Raw genomic sequence first — 25,740 nt, forward strand, 5'->3', positions numbered from 1 at the left:
ATTTGTAGCCTAGTTTTTCTTTTTGTGTACATTTTTGCATTATTTGTAAAAACAGTTTCCATACAATAAAGTTAAATAATTCAATATAGTAAATTAGTTTAATCAGAGGTGAATTCTTTAATAAAAAAATTTGCCTCACTAAAATCAGAGAGGCTCACTGAAAATTTAGAGGAGATAATTTTGCCTCACTAAAATTTTAGAGAGGCAAAAGAGTTTTTATAGAATTCACCTCATTTTTTTTTTAAAGTTAAAAAAAACTTAAATATCAGATAATTTTTTCTAAAATCTATCTAGAGACAACCCATTAGAGGCTAAGGACCTTAGTCTTAATTAGTCAGACCATTGTTCTAAGTTTTTTAATAAAATATTAGTTTTTAAAGCATACTAGTTGAACTTAGAAAATTTCGGAAGAAGGATAAAACTTTAAGAATTCTAAAGTTTTAACTACTTTACATGATAACCTTTTTGCGCATTGCATTCAGCTATTTCATTTTCAATAATATTGGGGAGGACCAATAGTGGTCTTTCAAAACAGCCGTAGTTTTTTAATTAACCCTACAGAGCGACAATCAACATATTTCAATGGTCCAGTTTATATCTAGGATAACCGTATTGGGGCAGGATCCTTCTTCAATTTCAATTTATCATCAAGAGAGCCCAAAGGGCATCATCCAAATTTAATGGGATGCTTTATTCTAAAGCCCACTATAGTATATTTGGTAATATCCAACAGACGAAGCTAGTAAAAGTGACTGACTCAGATTATGACGTCAATAAAATATTAACAATGAGAGGCCACTATAATTTTTACCATTTGTCAATTACAGTGTATACTGGCCTCTTATTCATTATTTTTTTTGACGTCATAATCTGAGTCAGCCACTTTTATTGGCTTCCCAACAGACAACTGATAAAAACTGAATTACTTTAAAAAAACAAAAACAAGTAGGTATACTTCTTATTTAGGGATTTTCTGTTAAAAATCAACTAAAACACTAATACATGACCGCTACACAATTTTCTAAACTCAAATGGTTACCGAGATCTTATTAGAACTACAGCAGCACATCCAATTACTTAATTATTTAGAATTAAAAAGTTTACCTTAGATGATTGCTCGAGTCTATTTTCATATTCTTTTCTCAGTTCCTCTTCTTTCTCCAATTTTGTTTTCAGGCACTTTACTACTTCCTCCCTGAATATGGTAAAAATATTTGTTCTCAGTATCTTTACTACTTCCTCCCTGAATATGGAAAAAAAAAATATTTGTTCTCAGTATCTTTACTACTTCCTCCCTGAATATGGTAAAAATATTTTTTCTCAGTATCTTTAGTACTTCTTCCCTGAATATAGAAAAATACGTGTTCTCAGTATCTTTACTATTACTTCCCTAAATATGGAAAAAAATTTGTTCTCAGTATCTTTACTACTTCTTCCCTAAATATGTAAAAATATATGTTCTCAGTATCTTTACTACTTCCTCCCTGAATATGCAAAAATATTTGTTCTCAGTATCTTTACTACTTCCTCCCTGAATATGTAAAAATATTTGTTCTCAGTATCTTTACTACTTCCTCCCTGAATATGGTAAAAATATTTGTTCTTAGTATCTTTACTACTTCCTCCCTGAATATGTAAAAATATTTGTTCTCAGTATCTTTACTACTTCCTCCCTGAATATGAAAAAAAATATTTGTTCTCAGTATTTTTACTACTTCCTCCCTGAATATGAAAAAAATATTTGTTCTCAGTATCTTTACTACTTCTTCCCTGAATATGCTATAATATTTGTTCTCAGTATCTTTACTACTTCCTTCCTGAATATGGAAAATATTTGTTCTCAGTATCTTTACAACTTCCTCCCTGAATATGGAAAATTTATTTGTTCTCAGTATCTTTACTACTTCCTCCCTAAATATGGAAAAATATTTGTTCTCAGTATCTTTACTACTTCCTCCCTGAATATAGGAAAATATTTGTTCTCAATATCTTTACTACTTCTTCCCTGAATATAGAAAAATATTTGTTCTTCGTATCTTTACAACTTCCTCCCTTAATATAGAAAAATATTTGTTCTCAGTATCTTTACTACTTCCTCCCTAAATATGGAAAAATATTTGTTCTCATTATCTTTACTAATTCTTCCCTGAATATGAAAAAATATTTGTTCTCAGTATCTTTACTACTTCTTCCCTAAAAAAACAAAAATAATTGTTCTTAGTGTCTTTAAAATCTTATTAAAAAAGGAGGGAATTTAAAATAAAAATTGTATAAGCGATTTTTTTGACTTGTTGAGCCTTTATTTTACTTTTATTTGAAAACACGGGGGTGCTTTGTCTTTTGTATTGCTTTAGGTCAGGTTAGGTTAGTTTATATTTGGTAATAGGTAAACCCGCAAGGTTAAGGCCCAAAATTGGTTATAGAAAATATTAGCTTTTTACATACAACATTTATTTTGAGAGACCATTATCTTTAGTGTAAGTTGCTTTGTCCGTACGCTAATAACTGAAACGTGATTGAAAGATTAAAAAAAAAAATAATTTATAACCTTCCATTTCAAGAACAAATTTTTATTCTGATTACAATTAACTCTTAACAGCGCCCCCCCCCCCCCCTTGTCACAACTTTAGCGGTCGGGGGGGGGGGGGGGGGGGACGTTAAACGCCCCCGCTATTTTCTCAGCTATTATTAGCGCTAGAGGGCATGTCCCCTGTTTGATAATGAATTTCCGACTATAAGTAAGTCAAAGTAAATTTTTGCTTCCTCCCACCTTTTATTCAACAACATTTGTTTTTAGGTCCTTTTTTTACTTAAAAATTTCAAATGTCTGACATTTTCTTCTTTTTAAGCTAGAAAAACAATTTAAATTCAACGACCCCCTCCCCCCCGCGACAGTTAAGAGTTAATTAAGATAAAATTATGTTTATAGAACATATATTGCGTGCTGGAAATAATTCTGAACATTGTTTCTAGATTCATAAAGTTTGTAAATTGATAATCTTAAAAGTTTAGTGAGGAATAATACAAAACTTTGACAAAGTTACCCAACATCATTACCACCAATGCCACTCTATAGCTAGCATTATCTGTCTGTCAGTACGTCCGTCCAACAATAATATAATAAGTAAGGTAGGGATGGGATATTGGAATGTTTGTTGCTCTGGAACCCAAAGTTTTATAACCATGTTATCTTATATGTTTGCTAAAAAACTTTGAACACTGATTAGTTGATTTTAATAGAGATATGAATTAATTTATCATCCATTGTCTTATCCATGAACATTAAAGATTAAGACGAACATTAAATATAATAAAATTTTAAAATAAGGAAATATTAATTCTATTTATATTTTTATTTTTAAAAATAGGGGGATAATTTTGTTTTGTTTGATATCTGCGCTAATTAAGATTGTATCTATCTTGTTTTGCTCTATATACATATAATACAAAGTCATGAAATAATAAGATTAAGAAAACAATAGTTTGAAAACAAATTAGGCGACGAAGAACAATTTATTTATATCATTATCAATTTCGAACAGGTAGTGTCAATAAATATAAACATTTTCTTTAGATTTCTGCATATGATTATAAGTCATTAAAAGACTGAAAATTATTTCCTCATGATTTTAGCAAATTTTAAAATCGTAAAAATACTAAAATTTCAAAAAATCAAATACACGTAGATCCTACTATTTTGGCCGATTAATGTCCAATTGCTTTATAGAACGACTAGAAATTATATTTGTATCATTAAAATTAGAGATATGAAAAAAAGGAAAATTTAGTCTTTTTTTCATATTTTCATGAAATCAATATCTAAAATTTTTAATATTTGCGTTTTCGAAGATTATTAAAGTCCTTCAACAAATTATGAAGTCATACGATAGAATAGCCAATGATAGGCCAGTATACACTGTAACTGACCAATGATTAAAATTATGCTGGCCTCTCATTGATTATTTTATCGTAGGACGTCATAATCTTTTGAGGGAATTTAATCATCTTCGCGTTTCCAATAAATTTGAAAATGTGGATTAATTAAATTCCTTTTCTAAAGATAGTCGCAAATATGAACTTTAGCTGAAAAGTCATAAATTTATGTAATTATGCCAGGAGCTGCTATTTAACTAAATAATTCCATTCCAAATTAAATATTTTGTTGGAGTAAAACTTGTTTTTTGGTGTTACTGAAAGGGAAATGCCTAACAAGGGGAGAACAAAGGGAAGGGGGTGGAGGGGAAATTTTCACTTAGAATTGTTTGTCAGAATCACATTCCATTTTCCATTAATTATACCTTTCACAAATTTAGAATGAGAGACAGAAAACCTTAGGGGAGAGGGGAGTCTAAATGATCAAAAAGTTTGCTGGCATCCGGTGCCCGCCAGGATTTAGACATTCATAAAATTTTAACTCTCAGTTATGTGTAAAACCCATATTTAAAAAGTCACGCAGTTTGGGCTCTTTATCTTTCACACACAGAAAATGAGATAGAAAAAACCGGAGGGGGGGGGGGGCGTTCAACGCTCCTCCCCCCCCCCCCCCGACCGTTAAGGGTTAATACTCTGATAATTTAATGTCGCACATTTGACATAGCAGCAGTAGGAAGCATTTTTATCGTCTTCATTCATGACGAGGTGACGAGCCAAAATATATAGACGATGTTCAAAACATAAATCTATTAAATGCTTTTCTCATTTCAAACTAACATTAATTTAGTAAATTCTATGGATTACGTTTTTTTATGAAATCACGATATCACTATATGTATATAAAAGTCCAACGGACCTTTTTTGTCTGCTAGCAATTTTTTTTCTGCTAATTTACTGTGTTTAAAGACCCAATTAAGAGTCGGTACTAGGTATTTGGGATGGAGACTTTCAGTTATTTAACCCTTTCCACTTCTAGTGTTTTACTCTAATATCACGATAATCCTAGATTTAAGTTATAATATTTATAACAAGTATTGTTTGATTGACGTTCTATTGTTTTTTTTACAAGTATTGATTGAATAACATATTATTGTGAATATTCATCAATATCAACCTGTCAATATTATGAAAACCTTCACTATACATATTGTTGCTGATCCGTACAGTAACAGAACTTCTGTCTATCTGTCTTATTCTATCGAAGGATCTAGCTAACCATTGAACCAATATGGTCCTCCTTTACAGCAAAGTTTTTTAGAAGCTAAAACTGAAACTCCTCCCCAATTTTTGTAGCTCAGATGCCTCTAGATGCCCCAAATCTAGGTTTTAAATTTAAAGTATATTTGTTACCTTTGTTGATCTTGTTGAAGTAATCGTTTACATTCATCTTGTTCCTCCAATAGCTTACTCTAAACAGAAAACAAGGATGACAACATCCATAAAAGCGAAGCTCTGAAACAGTATGACAGACGAACATTAATTCTTGTAGAGTGTCAGAACTGAATTTACAAAATAAAGATATAAAAGTTTTGATAAAATTATACGTTTATGTAGTACGTAGGAATCAGTACTCTAAAAATCAGATCAATAGGATAATTATATCACATAAAAAATTGTTGTTAAAAAAGTTAGGATCAATATTTTTAAAATCGGACATTCTGGTAACGATTATAGAGTTGCTACGGTTTCTAAACCGTACCTAACTATGCAGAAATCATCTTGCAAAGTTGAAAATTTTAACTTGCCTAAATTAACAAAAAAGTTATCCGTTACGTACGTACGGACCGACCCTAATTATAGAAAAGCTTTGCTGCTGATAAATTATATTTATAAATAATTACAATTTAATTAGAAATAATCGTGGAAGTTTCAAAGCCTACTCGAGGGGTGTAGAGATTACACCCTCCTTAATATTGAAATTTGGTAGGCCTGCCTTCTTCTTTTCATCAACCCTTCAAAGGTTTACACCCCCATGGCAAAACCTTGTGCATGCCACTTGCATGAAGCTAGCAATTGATATAGAATATACGTGGATATTATGACAGGGAGAAAATTGTCATTAATTAACTAACATGGACATTACTTATTGGTCAGTTCGTTTATTCATTACGAGTGGAGGGGGAAAGGTCGTGGGTGGGGGGATCGTTATTTTAGCCAGCTGTAGTTTTCACTTTTTTAGTGTACATGATAATCTGGTGTAAAATCCAAGTAATACCAAATCTTTAAACTATACTATACTCTAATGTTTAAAGGCACTGTTTCAGTAATAAATTATAATCTTTTTTCCAGTATGGCTTCGAAACCGATTATTATCCGCTGAATTAGAACCAGTCCTTATGTATACCATAGTTTTTAAACAAGTTTGCACGAATATTAAAATATAAATCAATACCAGTGTTGCTTGCCCTTGACTGCAGTGGTTAACAAAACTGGTTTTAATCATATATTTTTTTCATTTTAATATCCGTGGAAAGCTGTCTGTAATGCATTATTAATCAATAAAATTGTAATATAAATAATTATACCTTAACCTGAATGATAATAATAACAATAATATTTTTTTATTGTAATTATTGTTAAAGGGAATCTTTAATAGAATACAAGGTATTTGCATATTCATAAAAAAATTCTTATTGAAATATTTATGGACAAAGCATCTTTAAATTTCTTGTGTTTGTTCGTTTTTGGATCGTTTGGAATAACATTAATCTATCGACAACTATGTAAGATAGACGAATGTTTTTTTTGTTTGTGAAGATTCCTATACCAAGGATTATTCGGTATAAAATTTTCAAAAAAGGATTGTTGCGTTACAAATAGATTTAGTCTCTTTCATAAATTTTAAGTATCAAATTACTTCATTTAATAACAAAGGAAAATAATTTTCTTCGAATATAATATCCATTTATACAAGGTAGGATTTACAATACCAGAGCGTTGTAAATGTTCATACAAAAACAAGGATGATAACATCCATAAAAGTGAAGAATGAAACGGTATGACAGACGAACATTAACTCTTGTTCAAAAATGAATATACAAAATATTAATATACAAGTTTTGACAAATTATACGTAAATTTGTTGCAAAACTTCTTAAATACAGAATACTGTTTAAGGACATACTGCCATTTTTAGGACTTGATTATAGAGATTCTTCGCTTATAACATTGTACCTTATTGTAATTGGAATCAGTACTCCAAAAATCAGATCAATCATGCAAAGTTTGAAATCTATAGGAAAATTATAACATGCCTCAATTAACGAAAAAAGCTATCTGTTACGTACCCTAATTACAGAAAAGCTTCGCTTTTAAAAACTCATTAGAAAACATTAGCAAATTTAATTCTAGGCTTGCTGAGATCATTATCACTTTTTTACATATCTTATATCTATAATATTAATTAATATCATCTAACAAAAGTTTCTTTGGACAACTATTTACTCTATCATTAGGTAGAAGTAGGGTGCTTTTTTGTATGTCTATATGTCTGTATCAAAGACTCTCACTAACCACTGAACCGATATGGGTTTCCTTTAGGTTCTCATAGGGTTTAATATCATTAGGGGGGGAGGAGGTACCACACGTCTAAGATAAATCGCATTTAGAACTTAATTAGAAGACAATTAAATTTCACCAAAAAAATTTGCTGTTTTCTTAAAACCAGAATTTAAATGTCCAGGGGTCGATTTTAGGTCCCCTCTAAGAAAAAAAATATATGTACAGTTTGTTTTGTTTCTTTGTTGGACACATACAATACACAAACAGTTGTAAAGTCAATGTAATTCATATTATTATATTTGTATTCATAAATAGATACATATTTTTTACACAAAAGTCTTTTTTTTCACTTAGAACGTTCAAGTTTAAAGTGAATAAAGTAAAATATTTCTAGGTTCAATTATCTCCAAAATCTTATGAAATTTGAAAGCTGCTTTATTTGAAACAACATATCTATAGTATAGATGTATATATAGACAACTACCTCCCTTCATTTTTCAAAGACCTCTTTCGTCTGCTTTTAAATTATTTTCTGCTACTTGGCTGTGTAATATAAGCGATACCTCTGGTTGATTTTTTAATGACCCAATAGATAGGTTGCACAAGACGGTTGCGATGGGGAGATACAGTTATTTAACCCTTTCTCCTTCTAGTGTTTTACTCTAATTTTGAAACTACTAAACGTTCATGTTATTCAGCACATAGTTATTAGTGTCATAAGAAGGCCTATACATCATCTGAAAATGCATGGCTAAAAAAAACACGCATTAAATAAGACTTTTTAGCGGATTTATGTTCGCTGCGAGTTAACTGTGCACAATTGTGTAATGGCTATTTCAGATTATTTGTTTCCTGTTCAATTATGTGCCTTTTTGATCATATTTTGATGTTTTGAAAATTTGATATCTAGACAGATCATTTATTATCAAAATATTTTATGCAAAAGTTTTAAAATTGTCCTAATAACATTTATTAATTATATGTATATATGTTCATTAAGATCTCTCAAAACCTCTAAAATTATCAAATTTAGTCCTTGGAAGCTTAATAAAACACTTGGGCTGACAATTGAACCCCTCCCTTTCTTTTTGCAAAAGTATCAAATATTTTTTAAAATCCTAAATCCTATTATATAAAGTAGTAATGGTTTTTTGTCTGTAGCGAAGGATCTGGCTAACCGCTAAACTGACATGGTTCTCCTTTACAGTGAATCTTTTATATGTCCAGGGAAGGTTTTTAACTATTTTATGGGAGGGTATCTCTATCCTCCCAAGAAATGCTTCCCCCCCCCCCCCCCACAAAAAAATATTTTTTTCTTTTTGAAAATTAAATTGTTAAGTGTGGGTTGGACTTACCTCCCATTTGCAGCCGCTAGTATGATACTAAAGTAACTATATACTAAGATGATATGCTGCAAAATTTGATTTAGAATAAGCAATAAGTTTTAATTGTCACTTTATTTCTTACAGAATGCAGTATTATCATGCATAATTATGCTCCAAGTTGGGAAATTTATATTAAAAATTTTAACACTTTTAATGTTTGGGAGTGTTTTTCTAGCTTTACCAAATTCTTTTATCCATCGATATTTTACATGAGAATTTCATGATATTTTATGTTAGAAAAGACACACAAAAAATTAAATTGTGTGATTTAATCATAAAATTACAAGTATTATTACAAATGAAAAGAATAAATGTCCCTTTTTTTCTTGTTGCATAAGAGAAAATATGTAAATTAGAAGAGATACACTACTTTTAATTATTCGCATACATATTAAAGCTGTTGACAGTATGTCCCTTAAAAAATAATTTGATTTTTTTAACACGCGTGGTTAGAATTTTTTTTTCAGACCCGATTTGCCTTAGAACCCTACAATCTTTTTCATATATAGAACACACACAACCCCCCCCCCCTCCCCCTAAAAAAAGCCCCAAAAACTTAGATGTAGACCATAGATAAAGGCTCAGTATTTTTCATTAAAATAATTGGCGTTTTTATAACCTCTCTCCAACCTCCCCCAAAGAACAAAATTTGTTTACAATTAGGTTAGGTTATGTTAAAGGCTAAGAAGCCGAGTGCCCGCTGTTAGGCAGGCTAGAGGGCCGAGTGCTGTAGCTAGGACTGCTTGGGGGCCGAGCGCTGTTGCTAGTCAGGCTATGGTACCGAGCGCCGCGGCCAGAGTTCATAGTTCTGTATTATAAAAATTTTCAAATTGAAAAGAAACATTTCTAAGATGAGAATACCAATAAATAAAATATTAATAGATTAAGATTATACCTTCACAGAAGATAAGTTTCTATTTGCTCTTGAGAGTTCTAAATTCTTTTTTTCCACCAAAGACTTCAACTTTTCATACTCCCAATTCTAAAAAACAATGATCAATGTATAAAATTAACAGGATGTCACTGTGTATGTGTGTCTGTTTGTAACGAAGGATATTGCTAACTGCTGAACCAGTATGGTTCTCATCTACCATGTAGATTCTCATGGTTGTAGGACTGTTTTTGGGGAGATTACCATAGCAAAAGAAATGCTCCCTCCCCCACAAAAATATTTTTAAAATCTTTTTATTTGAAAAAAACCAAAGTCAAAATGGAGGGTGGAAGGTTCGACTTACCCCTCCCCCAGAGAAGCGGTCTCCAGGGGCGTAGCCGCCAGTCAATAGATAAACTATGTGTGACATTAATCGATCCCTATAGATGTGCAAATTATTATGTTACAACTAAAGATTCGCAATTTTGTAAGTTTATATTATTAAAACAGGAGTTATAGTTATAAAGGACCTCTCTTAGAAAACAGTTTATAGCTAATTTTAAATCTTTCGTGTTAGACATTTAAATGCGGTAAAACATTAACTTGCTAATTTTAGGAAGGGTACAACTGAATCACAGGCAGACAACCTTGTACTTTGACATTCAACTAGTTACCTCTTGCGAAGAATTAGATAATTTTTTGTGTCGTGCTTTGGAGCTTGTGTTTGCGTTACTATCAAACTCATCCTAAAAAATAAATATTTAAACTGTGTATAAAACGTACAAAGCCTAGTCGAGAACATACCCCCCCCCCCCCTCCCTCCCCCTCAAATTGTTTTAACCCTTACAGATCGGGGGGGGGGGTCATATTGACCCCCCCCTCTAGTTTTTTCATTGTCATTTTTTTTGTAGGTAAGATGGAGAGCTGTGACTTCATGACTTTTTAAGTTTAGTAATTATGCGTCGGCAAGAGTTGATTTTATTAGGATATCTGGTCTGTGTCGGTCGTGGTGTCCGGTCAAAGTCGGTTGGGTAGCACCAAAATTTTAAAAAAAATTCTAAATAAATCTTAATTTCTACATTATGACTTTTGAAACCTAATTTTTTTTTGGTGAATACTAAGATATCAATGACCTTATGAGAAAAGTGGTGTTATGACCGTTTGACCGCACCCTGACCGACTTTATGACCGATTTTTGTCCGGCTTTTACTACAGACATATATCATGAATATCGTGGCTTCTATTACAGCTAGAGACCTATAAATTTTTTTGGTAAATTCTTGAGCAACAATAAACAGATAAAAATATTAATTGGCGCCGCCAACCGCCGTTTTACCGCCGTAACCGCCGAAAATAACGGTTTCCGTTATTTGCCGTTTTTCGGCGATGATCAGAAAAAGTAATATTTTTGTTATGAAAAATAAAAGTTCGTCCTAAAATTTGATCATCCTAGCTGCAAAATTAGCCGCTCTACAGCTGTTTTAAAATTTAGCGGCTGGCCGCTAAAAAGCGGCTAAGGAGCGGCCTGACCGCTATGACTAGAAAAAGTAATTTTCTCTAAAAATACACATGAACCACCAGAAAAAAATTTTACGTCTTTATCTGTAACAGAAGCCGAGATAGAGGGGGGGGTCAATATGACCCCCCCCCCCGATCTATTAAGGTGGGAATTGGGGCCCGATCTGTAAGGGTTAACAAGGTTTAGGGGAAAGTCAAAAATAAAGACAAAAAATGAAATCATTTTTTCAACTCATTGTCATTCTTATTGCAAAATTAAAATTCATTTTTTCTATTTATTACAGTTTACTGTTCTATGCTAGATTGTTGAAGGTGCGTAACTCATGAAACAAAATTTCCTTGTTTTTTAAAACTTTTGAGTAAACAAACACATCTGGTATTATCAATCGAAAAAAATTAAAAGTTTCTTTTGATAAATGATTTGATATTCCCTCTTTTACAATTCATCATACTGTTATAGGTCTATTAAACAAGAATGACAACATTCATAAAAGCGAAGCTCTGAAACGGTAGGAAATACTAACATTAACACTTGTAGGGTGTGATAACTGAATAATCAGAATATAGACCCTGGACAACTTTATTATGCAATCTACATTTTCCTGGATATTTTGTCTTTGGTAGTCCATGAGTGTACAGCTTTACAGTACATTGTTTCTATTTGTTAAAGCAACACATATGATAAAAAAAAGACTGCCTAGATACAGGGTAATGTTTATGGACAAACTGACATTTTTTGAAAATTTTTTGTTAAAAAAAACATGTTTAAAATGGACGTACGGACTTTCAATTATAGAGTTCCTTCTTAATCCTGGTACCCAAAGTTTTTTAACCACTGTTTCTTATTTGTTGGCCCAGAATCTTTGGGTACTTACTGAATTAGATTGGTTAGTTCAAAACTATTAGTGTTCAAATGTGTCAACCAATAATTTGATATACAGAAGGGATAATCTTAATATTTATTAATATTAGGGATAAATATAAATTACTGTCCATTGGCTTATCTCTTAAGATCCATGCTCTCTGTCTGTCTGTCTCTCTTATATCATCCTCTCTAGAGGTGGATTCTTTAAAAAATTGTTTTCGTGAAATCCACCAAAATCACATTAAAAATCTATAAAAATTAAACAAAATCATAAAAGGGCTATTAACATAAGATTTTATTTAATTTTTGTAGATTTTTTATGTGATTTTGAAGGATTTTTTACGAAAACAATTTTGCCCCACTAAGCGATTAGTAGGGCAAATTTTTTTTAAGAATCCACCTCTGATGTATGTGAAATTAAATATCAAATGGGAGGAAGACCACAGGAAAAATAAAAATACAGTAAAAAGTTGAAAAAAACTATTCAGACAGACTGACCGACTACGTTGAGTGGCCTTGTACAAGTCAGGTAGATAGGGACATTGGGCTGTTTATTTCACTTATCTCCAAAGTTTAGTATAGTTCTTTTCGTTGGACCGTCAACTTTAAATTATGATTGTTTATTCAGTTGAGTATCCAAACGTTTCACTAATTTAGGAAATTATTTTGTTGATCATCATTAGTGATGTACAATGTACATCAATTTATCGGCCATTATCATATTCCTGTAGATCCCTGTTAGGAGGTATATATAATATTAAATCGCCCAGGGTTCTACAAATTTTATGGGGATAAAATAAATGATGTGAAAGATGATAGTGAATAAATATTCAAGTTTAACAAGGATTACAACATCCAGAATAACGAACAAACGAAAATGAACACTTATAAAGCAGAAAATAAATTTTTAAATCTAAAGAAAATTGTCCATAAATGGAATGTAAAATTGTTTTCGTATTTTTCACAGTAGCTTTTCTCCTATTTCTAGCCCCTGCGGGGCCAATTGCCTTACCCTGTGGGACAATCACCTAACCCAATATAACCTAACCTAACCAAAAATAACCTATAAAAAGCAATTTTAAAAATACGACAAATAGCCTCTTAAGGAGCGTTGCCATGAAAGGAACTATTACCCATACTTACATTTTTAGGACTTGTTAATGTATATGTTTTGTTTAAAATATTGTACATTGTTGTCCTATAAATCTAATAATCTGAAAAATCTCATGTTTCCATTGGTCGTACAGACTTTCTTGTAACGATTATAAAGTTGTAACGCTTTCTAGATCGTACCTAACTGTTTTATCAAAGTTTTATATCGATATGACAATTCCAACATGCTCATATCATCTATTTCGTACGAACAGGCCCTGAATAGAAAAGCTTTGCCTTTAAAAAAAGCGTCAAAAGGGAATAATTGATAAACATTTCTATTCAAAATTTCAATAAAAAAATAATGAAAAAGAATTTTTTATTTCCAAACCAAATTCCACTCTTTAGAATTATTAAAAGTTTTTCTTGGATAAAAAAAATTAATTTTCACATTTGAAAAATTTTACTCTGCTTTTTAATTAAAATCTGTTCACAAAGTTTATAAATTTTCATTTTTTTAATGATTTGAATATCATTTGATAGAAAATAATATTTTTATTCTAAATGAACTCTTTAGTAATAGGTTATGGGATTCAACACCCCCTCCTCAAGTGCCCCTAGAGGCCTCTAGGGGGCGAAGCCGCTAGTTATTGACAAAATACTTACTAAGTGCTGTAAAGGGTATATTTATCTTGAAAGGCTTGAGGTAACTCACTCTAAAATAACTACAAACCTACACTGGGGCTATTAGAAGCTTAACTGAACACATAACCGTTTCGGCCCTGTGGTTAGCCCACAGACCAATTGACACACAGACATCCTGTTACTTTTACTAAGGTATTATTATTTTCTGAGTAAATAAACTTTATGAAAGTACTGTTGCTTGAAAAGTGGCAATTTTTCAGCAATATTTGAGGCAGAATATGTAGGAAGAAAATGTGCAAATATCCCTGACCAAAGTTATTACAATAGGTTATCGGTAAAACAGTTGTTATTTGTTGTGTAGCTGTCTGTCTGTTGTGCAAATAATATTTCTTAAACCGTTTAAAATTTATGAAATAATTTGTCTTCTAAATTGGAGTTTTAAATTATATGATATAAGTACTCATTCTAAAAATCTATTATAGAGTAAAATAAAACTTACATAACTATTTTAAAATTGTATCCCCCTTAACAAAAGAAACAGGATGTCTACGTGTGATCAACTATAAATAAAAAGAAAGGGGAGCCACTTCCTCCCTTCCACCTTGAATGCCCCAAGAGGCATCAAGGGGGTTAGCAACTAGTTCCTTCTAACGTGCTATGGCATATGATAATTAAACAAGATAACACAACAAGGATGAAAAAAATAGTAAAAAAAACGCAATATCTATTTCATTGCTTTAGATATACTATGAAATGTATTTCCTCCAGAATGGACTGTATATAAAGTATCATTCAGTGATATATAAGGATATGTTTATGTTTTTTTTTACATAATATATTTATATAGCTAGAATTATTAGTGAAGCTATATATATCTATCCACTAACGTCCTTTACTAAACCAAAGAAATTTAAGTTCAAAAAACTTTTTTGGATCCGCCTTTTTACATTAGTATATATATTAATAACAACAAATTTAAGTATAGATGTGTAATCTAGGTAACTACCTGCCCTAAGTGGCAGAGACTCTTTTTGTCTGCTTGCAAAATTACTTTCTGTTCTATTGTAAGGACATGCTCTATTCTTTTACTTTCATGTGAAAACAAAAGATTTTTCAAAATAATTAAATTATGCCAAATTTCTTTGGCTAGCCTATTAGTTACCTATGTCTCACATATTCCTTTATATCTTTGTACTAGCTTAACCCCTAGCCTCCAGGGGCTTTTTTCCCCAAGAGGTAATTAGAAAAAAGAATTAAGTACTACTGAAGCTGCCACTTAAAACCACCACAGGACCAGTAGGTATATTTCCTGAAGAGTAGAATCCAATCGGTTCAGTGGTTACCGAAATCGTAAGGGTCAGACAGACAAACAGACAGACGGACGGACTGACAGACATCAAGTTACTTTGTATTTTAGATAGCTTAGGAAACTAAATCTTATTTGCGAACTTAGTAAATTTTAAAAAATTTTGCCCATTCTTTACTCAACTTTACTTTTTTATTCCTTATATATCCTTAATGTATGTCCCTGGATCTTTAAATCGTTTAGTGGTGCGCTAAATCATGGATCCAGTTCACCCTGGTTTGGCGCGGCAATGGCACTCTAATAATGTCGAGGTGCGCCGAACTTAACTTTTTTTATGTTTTTTTTTACATTATTCCTGATATATCCGTGGTTGTATGTCCCTGGATTTAACCAGAAATATGGCCATCATTTCTCTTCATAACCAACAATCTTATCCACTGAAAATTGATTTTCCATTTGTTGTTCCCTAATTTCCGAAGTTGTACAACAGATAACCCAACTATTGCAAATTCAGCTAAATAATCATTTATTTAAAAGTAAATAATAAGACGATTTATTATACATTAAAATTTTTCATATTTTTTTAAGTTTGGAGCTTTTTTAGCTAGTAGTAAATATTGAGATAGGATGAGGGTGATACGTGCGCAATTGGAAACTAAAATTCAGCTGACCTAACCAACAATCTTATTCCTGGAATAAGACATGTAGTCTCAAGAACATTACAATAAAAGTATTTTAATAAGAATCTTAAAATGCAATGCAAAAATGAAAATCTTAGTAAAAAATTTTTTACATTATATCGGTAATACAAAGTAGAACAATGTCTGACTGTCTGTTTGTACCGAAGGATCTCGCTAACCGCTGAAAGAATCGGGTTCTCTTTGACAGGGAAGCTTATCGTCGGTACTGGGAAGGTTTATAACTATTTTGGGGAAGGGTACAACGGGTTCTCCTTAACAGGGAAGCTTATCATCGGTACCGGGAAGGTATATAACTATTTTTCCAAAAGGAATCGCCCCAAGAAAAAAATTAACCCCCGCCCCATAAAAACAATAAAAATTGTACTTTTTTTTACAACTAAAATTAAATATTGTGGTTGGGGGGGGGGGTCATCTAGAGGCGAAGCCGCTAGTAATTTATAAAGTTTAACACAATACTAATCCTTATGTCAAATAATAATTTATGTTCTAAAATTCATATTATATGTGTTTTTAATTTTCTTATTTATTTTGATACCTACTATTAAATCCAAAATTGCATCAATGAATATAATAATCCTCAAAAATGAAAAGAAATGGTATAATATTTTAAATAATTATATATCATCTTCAATATTTTTTTTATAAAGATTATAAAATAATCCTTATACTAAAGTAACAAGATGTCTGTTTGTCTTTTTGTTTATACCAAAAGATCTCGCTAACCGCTGAACCGATCGTGTTCTCCTTAACAGGATAGCTTCTCATAGGTCCCGGGAAGGTTTATAACTATTTTGGGGGAGGGTACAACCACCCTGCCCAGAGAAATTACCAAAAGAAAACGCCGCCCTGCGGACAACTAACATCATCTGATTTTAAAATAGATTTAAAAGAAACAATTTTACATGGCCCTAGAGGCCTCTGGGGGCGTAGCCGCTAGTAAAGATTATAAAATAATGGTAAAATAAAATACCAATCTAAAGGCGAAAAAATAATTGGTACCACAATAAAAGGGAGAAAATTTTTTTTGAAAAAATCCTAAATTCTGTTAAAAATAAAAGTCTACTGTTTGGTTGAGCAGGAAAAATTGTTTTCGAATTGCCAGGGATCTAAAGAATAAGACAATGTCGATAAATTTAAGTATATCCTAAATGATGATATACAAATTTCCCTTTCTGTAGATTATTATCAGTGGTTGAGTGGTTTAAGTCCCAAAAGTTATCAAGCCAACGGATAAGAAAACGTTATTAAAAACTTTGGGGACTATTGAAATAAACAGTCCATTGTCCCCTTCCATCCCTGTGAAAGTCCAGACAATATATTTGATACAAAATAAGATATAAATTACTTTTGCTTTCCTCCATGATTTTAGTCTCATGAGGTCTGCTTGGCAGGGAGAGGACATTGGGCTGAGAAGTCCACAATGTTATATAATTACGTGCTCTTATTCGTTGGCTTAACAACTTTGGGACGAGGACTTTAATTGAATTTTAATTGGTTAATTTATTATGCTGAGCGTTCAAAAGTTTCATCCACTTATTGTAATCTATAAAAGAGGTAATTTTGTGTATCAGCAAGCATAGAGGATGTACACCATTTTATCGGACATAATCTTATCCCTTTAAATCCCTGTGTTCTTTAGAGTTTTCCAAAAAGTAAACACAGTGAACAAATGTTATGATAAGTTTATTTGAAATAAGTTAAAATGTCAATTTATATTATTGCCTTTCCTTCTTTGTACTTTGGTGATCTTCAACTTTTTTTTATAATATTTAAAATCTCTTTAGGAAAAGTATAATCTTATTCTTGTACTTAACTTACTATGTAATAGGTTAGTACGATTAATTGCAATATTTTAATTGTATTTTCCAGAACCTGATTATTAGTTTTTCTAATACAAAACTCCAATGAAGAAAATGAGATATTGATGACCAAGTTATGTTATTCTTTTTTTATCAAAAACACACTGAGTATGTTTTTAGCCTTTGTAGCCCTTAAACCACACCTCATAATTGTATCCACAAAAAAAACTAAGCTCAGTTACATAATCTTTATTAAAGATATTCAGGGAGTAAGGGAGGGCACAATGGATCTAAAATTCAATTATTAGGGGTCTCAAACCTTGGGGACCTGCCCAAAGTGTTCGTGAAGGGTTTAGCAAGATTTTGGGGACAAGCGCGCATTTGCCGCTAAATTTGTTATGATTCTAGGAGACATTAACCCTATTATTTTGAATTATTGTTTCTTGAATTTTGATAGCAATTATAGTATAATTATATAAGAAAGTTCTTTTTTTAGTGATTAATTACAATATGTTTACTGCATTGTGATGTACTGGTAACCTAATTTACAAGAAAATGCTGTTTTTCTTGGAACTTTTTTGATCTTGGAATTTTATAAGTCAAATAACATTAACACTTTACTATTTTCTTCAAATTTTCTGGATAAATCATGGCCTTTAAGCGCAAACTCTTAAATTTAATTTATTGCCCTTTGTAAGCTCCCTTACTCCCTGAAATATATTACTTTGCTGACACACCAAAACAACTTTTTAGTATGGGACTATTATGAGTACATGAAGGAATTAATTATCATATTGGGGTTAATTATTAGGTAAAATGCATTACTAAATAACAAGAAATTATTGACAAAAACAAAAATTTATTGATTATTTTTCAGTCACAAATAGCATCTAATTAGATATTCTAAAATAAAAATTAATCTAATTTTGACAACAGATCTAAAGTTTAGATTTATACATTTAACTACCTCCCTCCCTTTTCTATTAACCTTTTTCGTCTGCTAGCCAATTGTTTTCTGCTACTTGGCTGTGTTAATACTCCCGACATTATTGGTTGATTTTCAAAGACCCAATTGAGAGTGTCACATGGTCAATGGGGAGATACAGTTATTTAACTCCATCCCCCTCTAGTGTTTTACTATAATATTTTAACCTTGTTCTGAATCTGGTACATAAAATTTACTTGCAAATATATAATGTTTCTGTTTATTACTTGTTTGATTTATTATTTGTTGATGCAATTTATAATTGATTTCTTTAGAAACAGGTCAAACAAGAAAGTATATGCAAAATAAATACATTATTTTTCCTAGTCAAAGTTCTTCTAAAAGTTTTATATTTTTGACTTTTGATTTTTACTGTTTCCTTTTTATATAACACTTTTTTATTATCTTTAGTTTTATCTTCTTTAACTATCTTGTAATTTACAAAAAAAATAAGTTTATGTTTACCATATTATCAAAGTGGTAAAATATTAAACCAACCACCCTTCAAATCTTGAAACTCCTTAAAAATCGTTTACTGTTTTTACTTTGTTTAAGAAGCTTTATTTTTTACAAAGTTTTACCTCAACCCCCCGCGCCCTAAGAAACTTTTAATACTCCCAGCCAAACTATTCAGAATTTGTACCTCTCCCAAAAAAAAAAGCTTTTATTTCCTTGAAATATTTCCTCGTTGTCAGGTAGGTGTTGGATCGACCTAACACCTCGGCATAATACTTATTTCATGTGCAAATTGCAAATTGTCATCTTAAAGTTATCCAGGTACATGGCAGAAATGTTATATAGTAGGGTTGGGCCGGATATCCGGCCGGATAACGGATATTAAAACTATCCGGCCGGATATCCGGCAATATAATCTTTTACATTTTACAACAAAAATCTCTGGTTTTAAAAATCTTAAATGGCTGTAATTTTTTTATTATTAAAGCTAGAAGAACAATTTGTTCTGAATATGTTTATCTTTATGTAAATTTTATATTAGAAATCTCAAAACATAAAATTGGCAGTGGCAGCAGTACTTGGCAGCTGCCAGCCGCAAACCGACGGTTGGCAGGTAAACGGCAACGGATTTTATGAAATTGAACAGTGAACACCTGTATTACATATGAGGATGTACGACTATAGGATATTTAGTATTAGATAACATGAAATCTTGTTTAAGTAAAAAAATATTTTTACTTTTTACCTGAATGACCTTACCAGATTTGCTGGCATCCTGTGCCCGCCAGGAAGGAGGTATTAAAAAAATTCAACTCTCAGTTATGTGTCATACCCATATTTTGAAAGTCACTCAGTTATAGCCCTTTACCTTTTATACACAGAAAATGGGATAGAAAAAAACAGAGGGGGGGGGGGGCAGGCATTCAACGCCACCTCCCCGCCCATCCTCCAACCGTTAGGGGTTTGATATTACAGATTGAGCAATAGTTAATTAAATTTATTTGCTAAGAAGAAAGATCATTTAATAGTTACTTAATTTTTAAGTTTTAACCTTAATTTTATCCTATTGTATAAATTAGTAAGCTTTTTTTGTCTGTAGCGAAGGATCTTGCTAACCGCTGAACCGATATGGTTCTCCTTTAGAGTGAAGCTTCTTATAGGTCCCAGGTTGGTTTTAGGCTGTTTAATTTTTATAAAGAAAAGTCGTTGTAAGGTTTTAAGTTATTTTTCTTCACTTTTATGTCCCTTATAATATCCCTAGATACTAGGGACGCAGCCGCTATCTATAATACAAAGTAGAACAATGTCTGTCCGTCTGACCGTCTGTCCGTCTGTCTGACCGTCTGTCTGTCCGTCCCTTAAGATCTCGGTAACCACTGAACCGATCGAATTCTACTCTTCAGGGTATCTACCTATTGGGCCTGTGGTGGTTTTAAGCTATTTTCTTGGGGGATGGGACACCCCCAACCCCCCAAAAAAACAAAAAATCCCCCCCCCATTTTTTTTTTTAGCTGAAGATTTCCTTGGTCCTTTATTTTTTTTGTAGAAGATTTCCTTGGTCCTTTTTTTTGAAGGAGATTTCCATGGTCCTTTACGATTTTCGCCTTCATTTTTTTATCACCTCTTGGGGCAAAGCCCCTAGAGGCTAGGGGCGAAGCCGCTAGTTATAATATAGAACACCAGTTTATGAAGAAATTTTTTATGCGGGTATAGTCCCTTTCGTGGCAACGCCCCTTAAGGAGCGATTATTCGTATTTTCACAGTAGCTTTCCTCCTATTTCTAGTCTCTCGCGGGGAACTCTAACCTTGCGGGGCCAATTGCCCAACCCTGCGGGGCAATCACCTAATCAAATATAATCTAACCTAACTTAAAATAACCTATTAAAAGCAATATTAAAAATACAACGAATCGCCCCTTAAGGTGCGTTGCCTTTTTTGATACTTTAATATGTTGTAATTTGGCCGGTTATCCGGCCGTATAAACGGATATTTGCCAGATACCGGCGTTGGCCGGATAACCGGCCGGATATCCGGCATTTGAAATATCCGGTATCCGGCCAAAAAAATATCCGGCCCAACCCTATTATATAGTCACCTTATCTGAGGATGTGTGTGATTGTGGACTATACTGGCACTCTATACTAGGGTGAACAGAGCTCTGGTATATAGTCACCTTATCTGATGAGGTGTGTGATTGTAGACTATACTGGCACTCTATACTATAGTGCACAGAGCTCTGGTATATAGTCACCTTATCTGAGGAGGTGTGTGATTGTGGACTATACTGGCGCTCTATACTAGGGTGAACAGAGCTCTGGTATATAGTCACCTTATCTGATGAGGTGTGTGATTGTAGACTATACTGGCACTCTATACTATAGTGCACAGAGCTCTGGTATATAGTCACCTTATCTGAGGAGGTGTGTGATTGTGGACTATACTGACACTCTATTCTAGGGTGTACAGAACTCTGGTATATAGTCACCTTATCTGAGGAGGTGTGTGATTGTGGACTATACTGGCACTCTATACTAGGGTGCACAGAACTCTGGTATATAGTCACCTTATCTGAGGAGGTGTGTGATTGTGGACTATACTGGCACTCTATACTAGGGTGTACAGAACTCTGGTATATAGTCACCTTATCTGAGGAGGTGTGTGATTGTGGACTATACTGGCACTCTATACTAGGGTGCACAGAACTCTGGTATATAGTCACCTTATCTGAGGAGGTGTGTGATTGTGGACTATACTGGCACTCTATACTAGGGTGCACAGAACTCTGGTATATAGTCACCTTATCTGAGGAGGTGTGTGATTGTGGACTATACTGGCACTCTATACTACGGTGCACAGAACTCCTGTAAATACTATAAGTATATAGTCACCTTATCTGATGAGGTGTGTGATTGTGGACTATACTGGCACTCTATACTAGGGTGTACAGAACTCTGGTATATAGTCACCTTATCTGAGGAGGTGTGTGATTGTGGACTATACTGGCACTCTATACTACGGTGCACAGAACTCTGGCACTCTAAGCTCCTCTCAACTGAAGACTTGAACTCTAAACTTCGCTCGACTGGAGACTTGAACTCTAAACTGCGCTCAACTGAAGACTGACATTCTATGCTACGCTGAGCTGGCTTCAACCTGTTTTTAAAAGTTGATAGTTTTTAAATCTTAAACTTCAGTCCTTGTACACATAAGTTTGCTTACTATAAATTATTTATTGATATTAAATTTAAAATCAGCAAGGGAGGGAACAATGGATTATATAATAATTTCCCCAAACTAAATACTGCCTTCCAAATGAAAGGTTGTAAGAGTAGAACATAGATAAAATTCTTCAACTTGGCATATCATTGTTTTTCAAGCTCCATTTGCAATTTTTTAAAGTTTATAACTGTCATACAATTATTAGACTGAAGATTCTGTTTATTGTCTTTAATTTCTAAATATTCAAAGTATCAACACTTTCCTGTTCCCCATGGAGTCTGTGCTGGAAGCCTGGCTGATCTGTGTCTGGATGTTACTCTGGCTCAACTGGGTACTTGTACAACTTATACCTGAATAATATACAATTATTTCAATAGAGCCAACGAATAAGAAAACGTCATTTTAAAAATTTTTGGACTAGTGCAATACATTGCCCAATGTCACCTTACTCCCTGATTTGATTGTAATTTACATAAAAATTTTATTCAAATTGGCTCATCTTTCAGGGAGGGAGGGAACATTTAGATGTTTTTTAATGACTTTCAACGATTTTTTTTGGTTGGTTCATTAAACTTGGTGTTCAAACATTTCAACCACTAATTGTAATCTACAAAAGGGGTAATTTTAAGCATCATCATTGGGAATGTACATCAACTTATCGGTCTTTGTCTTATCCCTTCAGATCCCTGCTTATTTGTACTTACCAGCACTTCCAGTACTGCTAGTACAAGTAATTTGACTGGAGCTCTGACTGCGGGCGCTGTGGGTGATTGGGTTGCAATGGGTTTCCTTATTCTGGATAAATTCACTCTCTAAATAAAAAAAATAGATTACTAAAAAATATATATATTTATTTAACAATAGAGTGTCTTTCTGTCAAGGCTTGGCTGCCACGTTTCAACCGATAGGAAGGCAAAGGGAAAACAACCTTGTATTTTTTTTTAAATCAGCTGAATGTCCATACCTGACCAAAAATGACAATACAAATTTTAAAAAAGAATAAAAGCATTTATACGGGTTTAAATTGAGGCTTAGTTGCGGCTGTTGAGCCCTGGTTGTATCTTTCTGTATAAGATAATTGAGAATTTCTATCAAGCTATCTTTTGATCAAAATACACTTTCCAAATTTTGATTTTAATAAGATAATAAAGAAATGAATAAGCCATAACTTTAACATGATTTGACAGAAGTATTTTATGTTTTATTTTCATATTAACTTCAATACTATGAATCTAAATACAAAATTTAAAAAAAAAGCAGAAGGAAGAAAAAGGAAGCTAAAGCTTGCATTCATTGATTTCATATAAAATAAACTAAGGCCAAGGACCCTTGCTATGTAAATTTTTCTTATTCCTTTTTTTCTCTCTTTCTCTGTTAAACCAACAATTTTGCAAAATTGAAAACTAAAAGTTTGTCTATGCATTTTTTGGGGGAAATGAAGCTAGATTTGTAAACAACACTTTAGACATCAAACTTTGGAAATGTAAACCGAGACTGGGATTTTAATTTAGCAATATGTTCCAGGAAACTAGATTTTTTTGTAGCAAAGCTATTCGATGATGCCATGTCCTTCCCACAACCTTTTTTCTTGTAAGCTATATAAAATATGATCGTCGTAGCAGATATTAAAAATATATTGATGATTTTCATGAAAAAAAATGTGGTTTAAGAGATTATCCTTAAAATAAAGTACCAGGATGTTTGTCTGTCTGTAATGAGGTATCTTGCTAACCGCTGAACTGATATGGTTGTCCTTTACAGGGTAGCTTCTCATAGGTCCTGGTACGTTTATAACTTTTTTAGGGGGAGACTAACACCATATTTTAACAATGATAAATTAACTGTTATTTTTTTTATTTGTGCATTTCTTTAATATATTTTTCTAATAAATCTTCCAAAGCAAAATAACTATTATTTTCAATTATTATTTTGCTTGTATAATTTTAATTTTGTTAAGTAAATATGTGTAGAGCCCTTGTGTGAGATATTAACCCAGAAATCATGCATCATTACTCTTATTTGTCAACAACAATAAAGTTACTATGCAGAGGAGCAATTAATTTTAATTTCTTTATCCCAGTTTTCATAAAAACCAACCATCAAATGTTCCTTTAAAATAAGAATTAATGGAAACAAAAGAATACATTGATCAATATGCTGTTTCTCCAAATTTAGAGTGAGCAAAAATTGTGTATCTTTTCATAATTCAAATTGCGCGGCTTGTGTTAATAGTAGGAAAATGTAATGCACACCATTTGAATCGCTAAAGGCTCTAGTTTCAATGTGCTATGTATAGTTAAGGAGCTAAATGGTAAAATATTTCAGATGACTTTAAATCAGCAAGTTGCATTTTCAAACTATCTGATATTTATTTATCACAGTTCTATCAATATGCAAATAGTTTTTCTGGTATTAATACAAGCCGTGCAGTTTGAATTTTAAAAAGGTATGTATTTTTTGCACACACCATTTGTTTGTATTGAACTTATTTGTTTTTAAGTAATAGTTGGATTATGATATATAAATATACTATTTTCAGTATTTTTTTCTATAATATTTTCTTATTTCTATTAGAAAAACTCTATTATACTAGCTTTATTTTGTCCAGACATTTAGTAATATTCTGATCAATTCTCCTAGATGCTCATGGAATAGATTGTCTACAAACATACAAATGTGTAAACAAAATAAAACCAGATATGAATTAAAAGATTTGAAATGTCGGTAGCAAAGTTGTTCTATATATCTTAAACTAAATAGAAGCCTAGAGGAACAAATCAAAATTTTAGTTTTGAAAGAATATTTTTCTCTAGATCTAAGAGAAGCTGGATTGAAAAAGAGAACTATAGCAGTTAGCGAGATCCTTCAATTCAAACAGACAGCCAGACATCCTGTTACTTTAATATGAGTATATTCTGAAGTGTCTCTAAGTTACAAATATGCTTGTAGGGACAGGAACAAATATTATGTAATATTAATCAATTAAAATTGTAACAACTTTTACTCTCTTGCAAAGTATTAGGGAAAATATTATAACCAATTTATATTTATACTAGCAGCTACGCCCCTAGAGGCCTCTAGGGGCACTTAAGAAGGAGAGAGTCAAATTTAATACCCAATTTCTTATTTTAGATTTTAAAAAAAAATTTTTTAAAAATTTTGGAGGGGACAAAAAAAATTTTTTTTGGGGGGGGTGCCCCCCCCACCCCACTCATTTTTAGTTTTAGTTCAAAAAATAAAATAAAAAATTTTTGGGGGGGGGTTGGGGGTGTCCCAACCCCAAGAAAATAGTTATAAACCTTCCCGGGACCTATGAGAAGCTACCCTGTTAAGGAGAACCTGATCGGTTCAGCGGTTAGCGAGATCCTTCGGTACAGACACACAGATACACAGACACACAGACATCCTGTTACTTTAGTATAAGGATTTTGATATTAGAATCATTATATGAATAGTTTTAGGAC

General features: G+C 32.3%; 2 protein-coding genes across 2 annotated transcripts in view; one reads left to right on the top strand and one right to left on the bottom strand.

Annotated features, from left to right (window-relative positions):
• The window catches only part of LOC145330399 (uncharacterized), a 123,269-nt gene that overhangs the window by 29,577 nt on the left and 67,952 nt on the right, over positions 1 to 25,740 (bottom strand). The window contains exons 10-16 of the mRNA XM_080175037.1: positions 22,981 to 23,088; positions 22,538 to 22,626; positions 22,024 to 22,209; positions 10,365 to 10,436; positions 9,715 to 9,801; positions 5,284 to 5,342; positions 1,105 to 1,195 (exon numbers count right to left, since the gene is read on the bottom strand). Coding sequence (XP_080031163.1) covers positions 1,105 to 1,195; positions 5,284 to 5,342; positions 9,715 to 9,801; positions 10,365 to 10,436; positions 22,024 to 22,209; positions 22,538 to 22,626; positions 22,981 to 23,088 — 692 coding nt within the window. The remainder of the gene's footprint in view (positions 1 to 1,104; positions 1,196 to 5,283; positions 5,343 to 9,714; positions 9,802 to 10,364; positions 10,437 to 22,023; positions 22,210 to 22,537; positions 22,627 to 22,980; positions 23,089 to 25,740) is intronic.
• LOC145329247 (mitochondrial glycine transporter A-like) overlaps positions 11,240 to 25,740 on the top strand; it is a 402,442-nt gene continuing 387,941 nt past the window's right edge. The window contains exon 1 of the mRNA XM_080173297.1: positions 11,240 to 11,251. The gene's annotated coding sequence lies outside the window, so the exon portion shown is untranslated. The remainder of the gene's footprint in view (positions 11,252 to 25,740) is intronic.

This window comes from Acartia tonsa, chromosome 10, assembly GCF_053477335.1.
Source record: "Acartia tonsa isolate MP-2025a chromosome 10, ASM5347733v1, whole genome shotgun sequence".
Lineage (NCBI taxonomy): Eukaryota > Metazoa > Arthropoda > Copepoda > Calanoida > Acartiidae > Acartia > Acartia tonsa.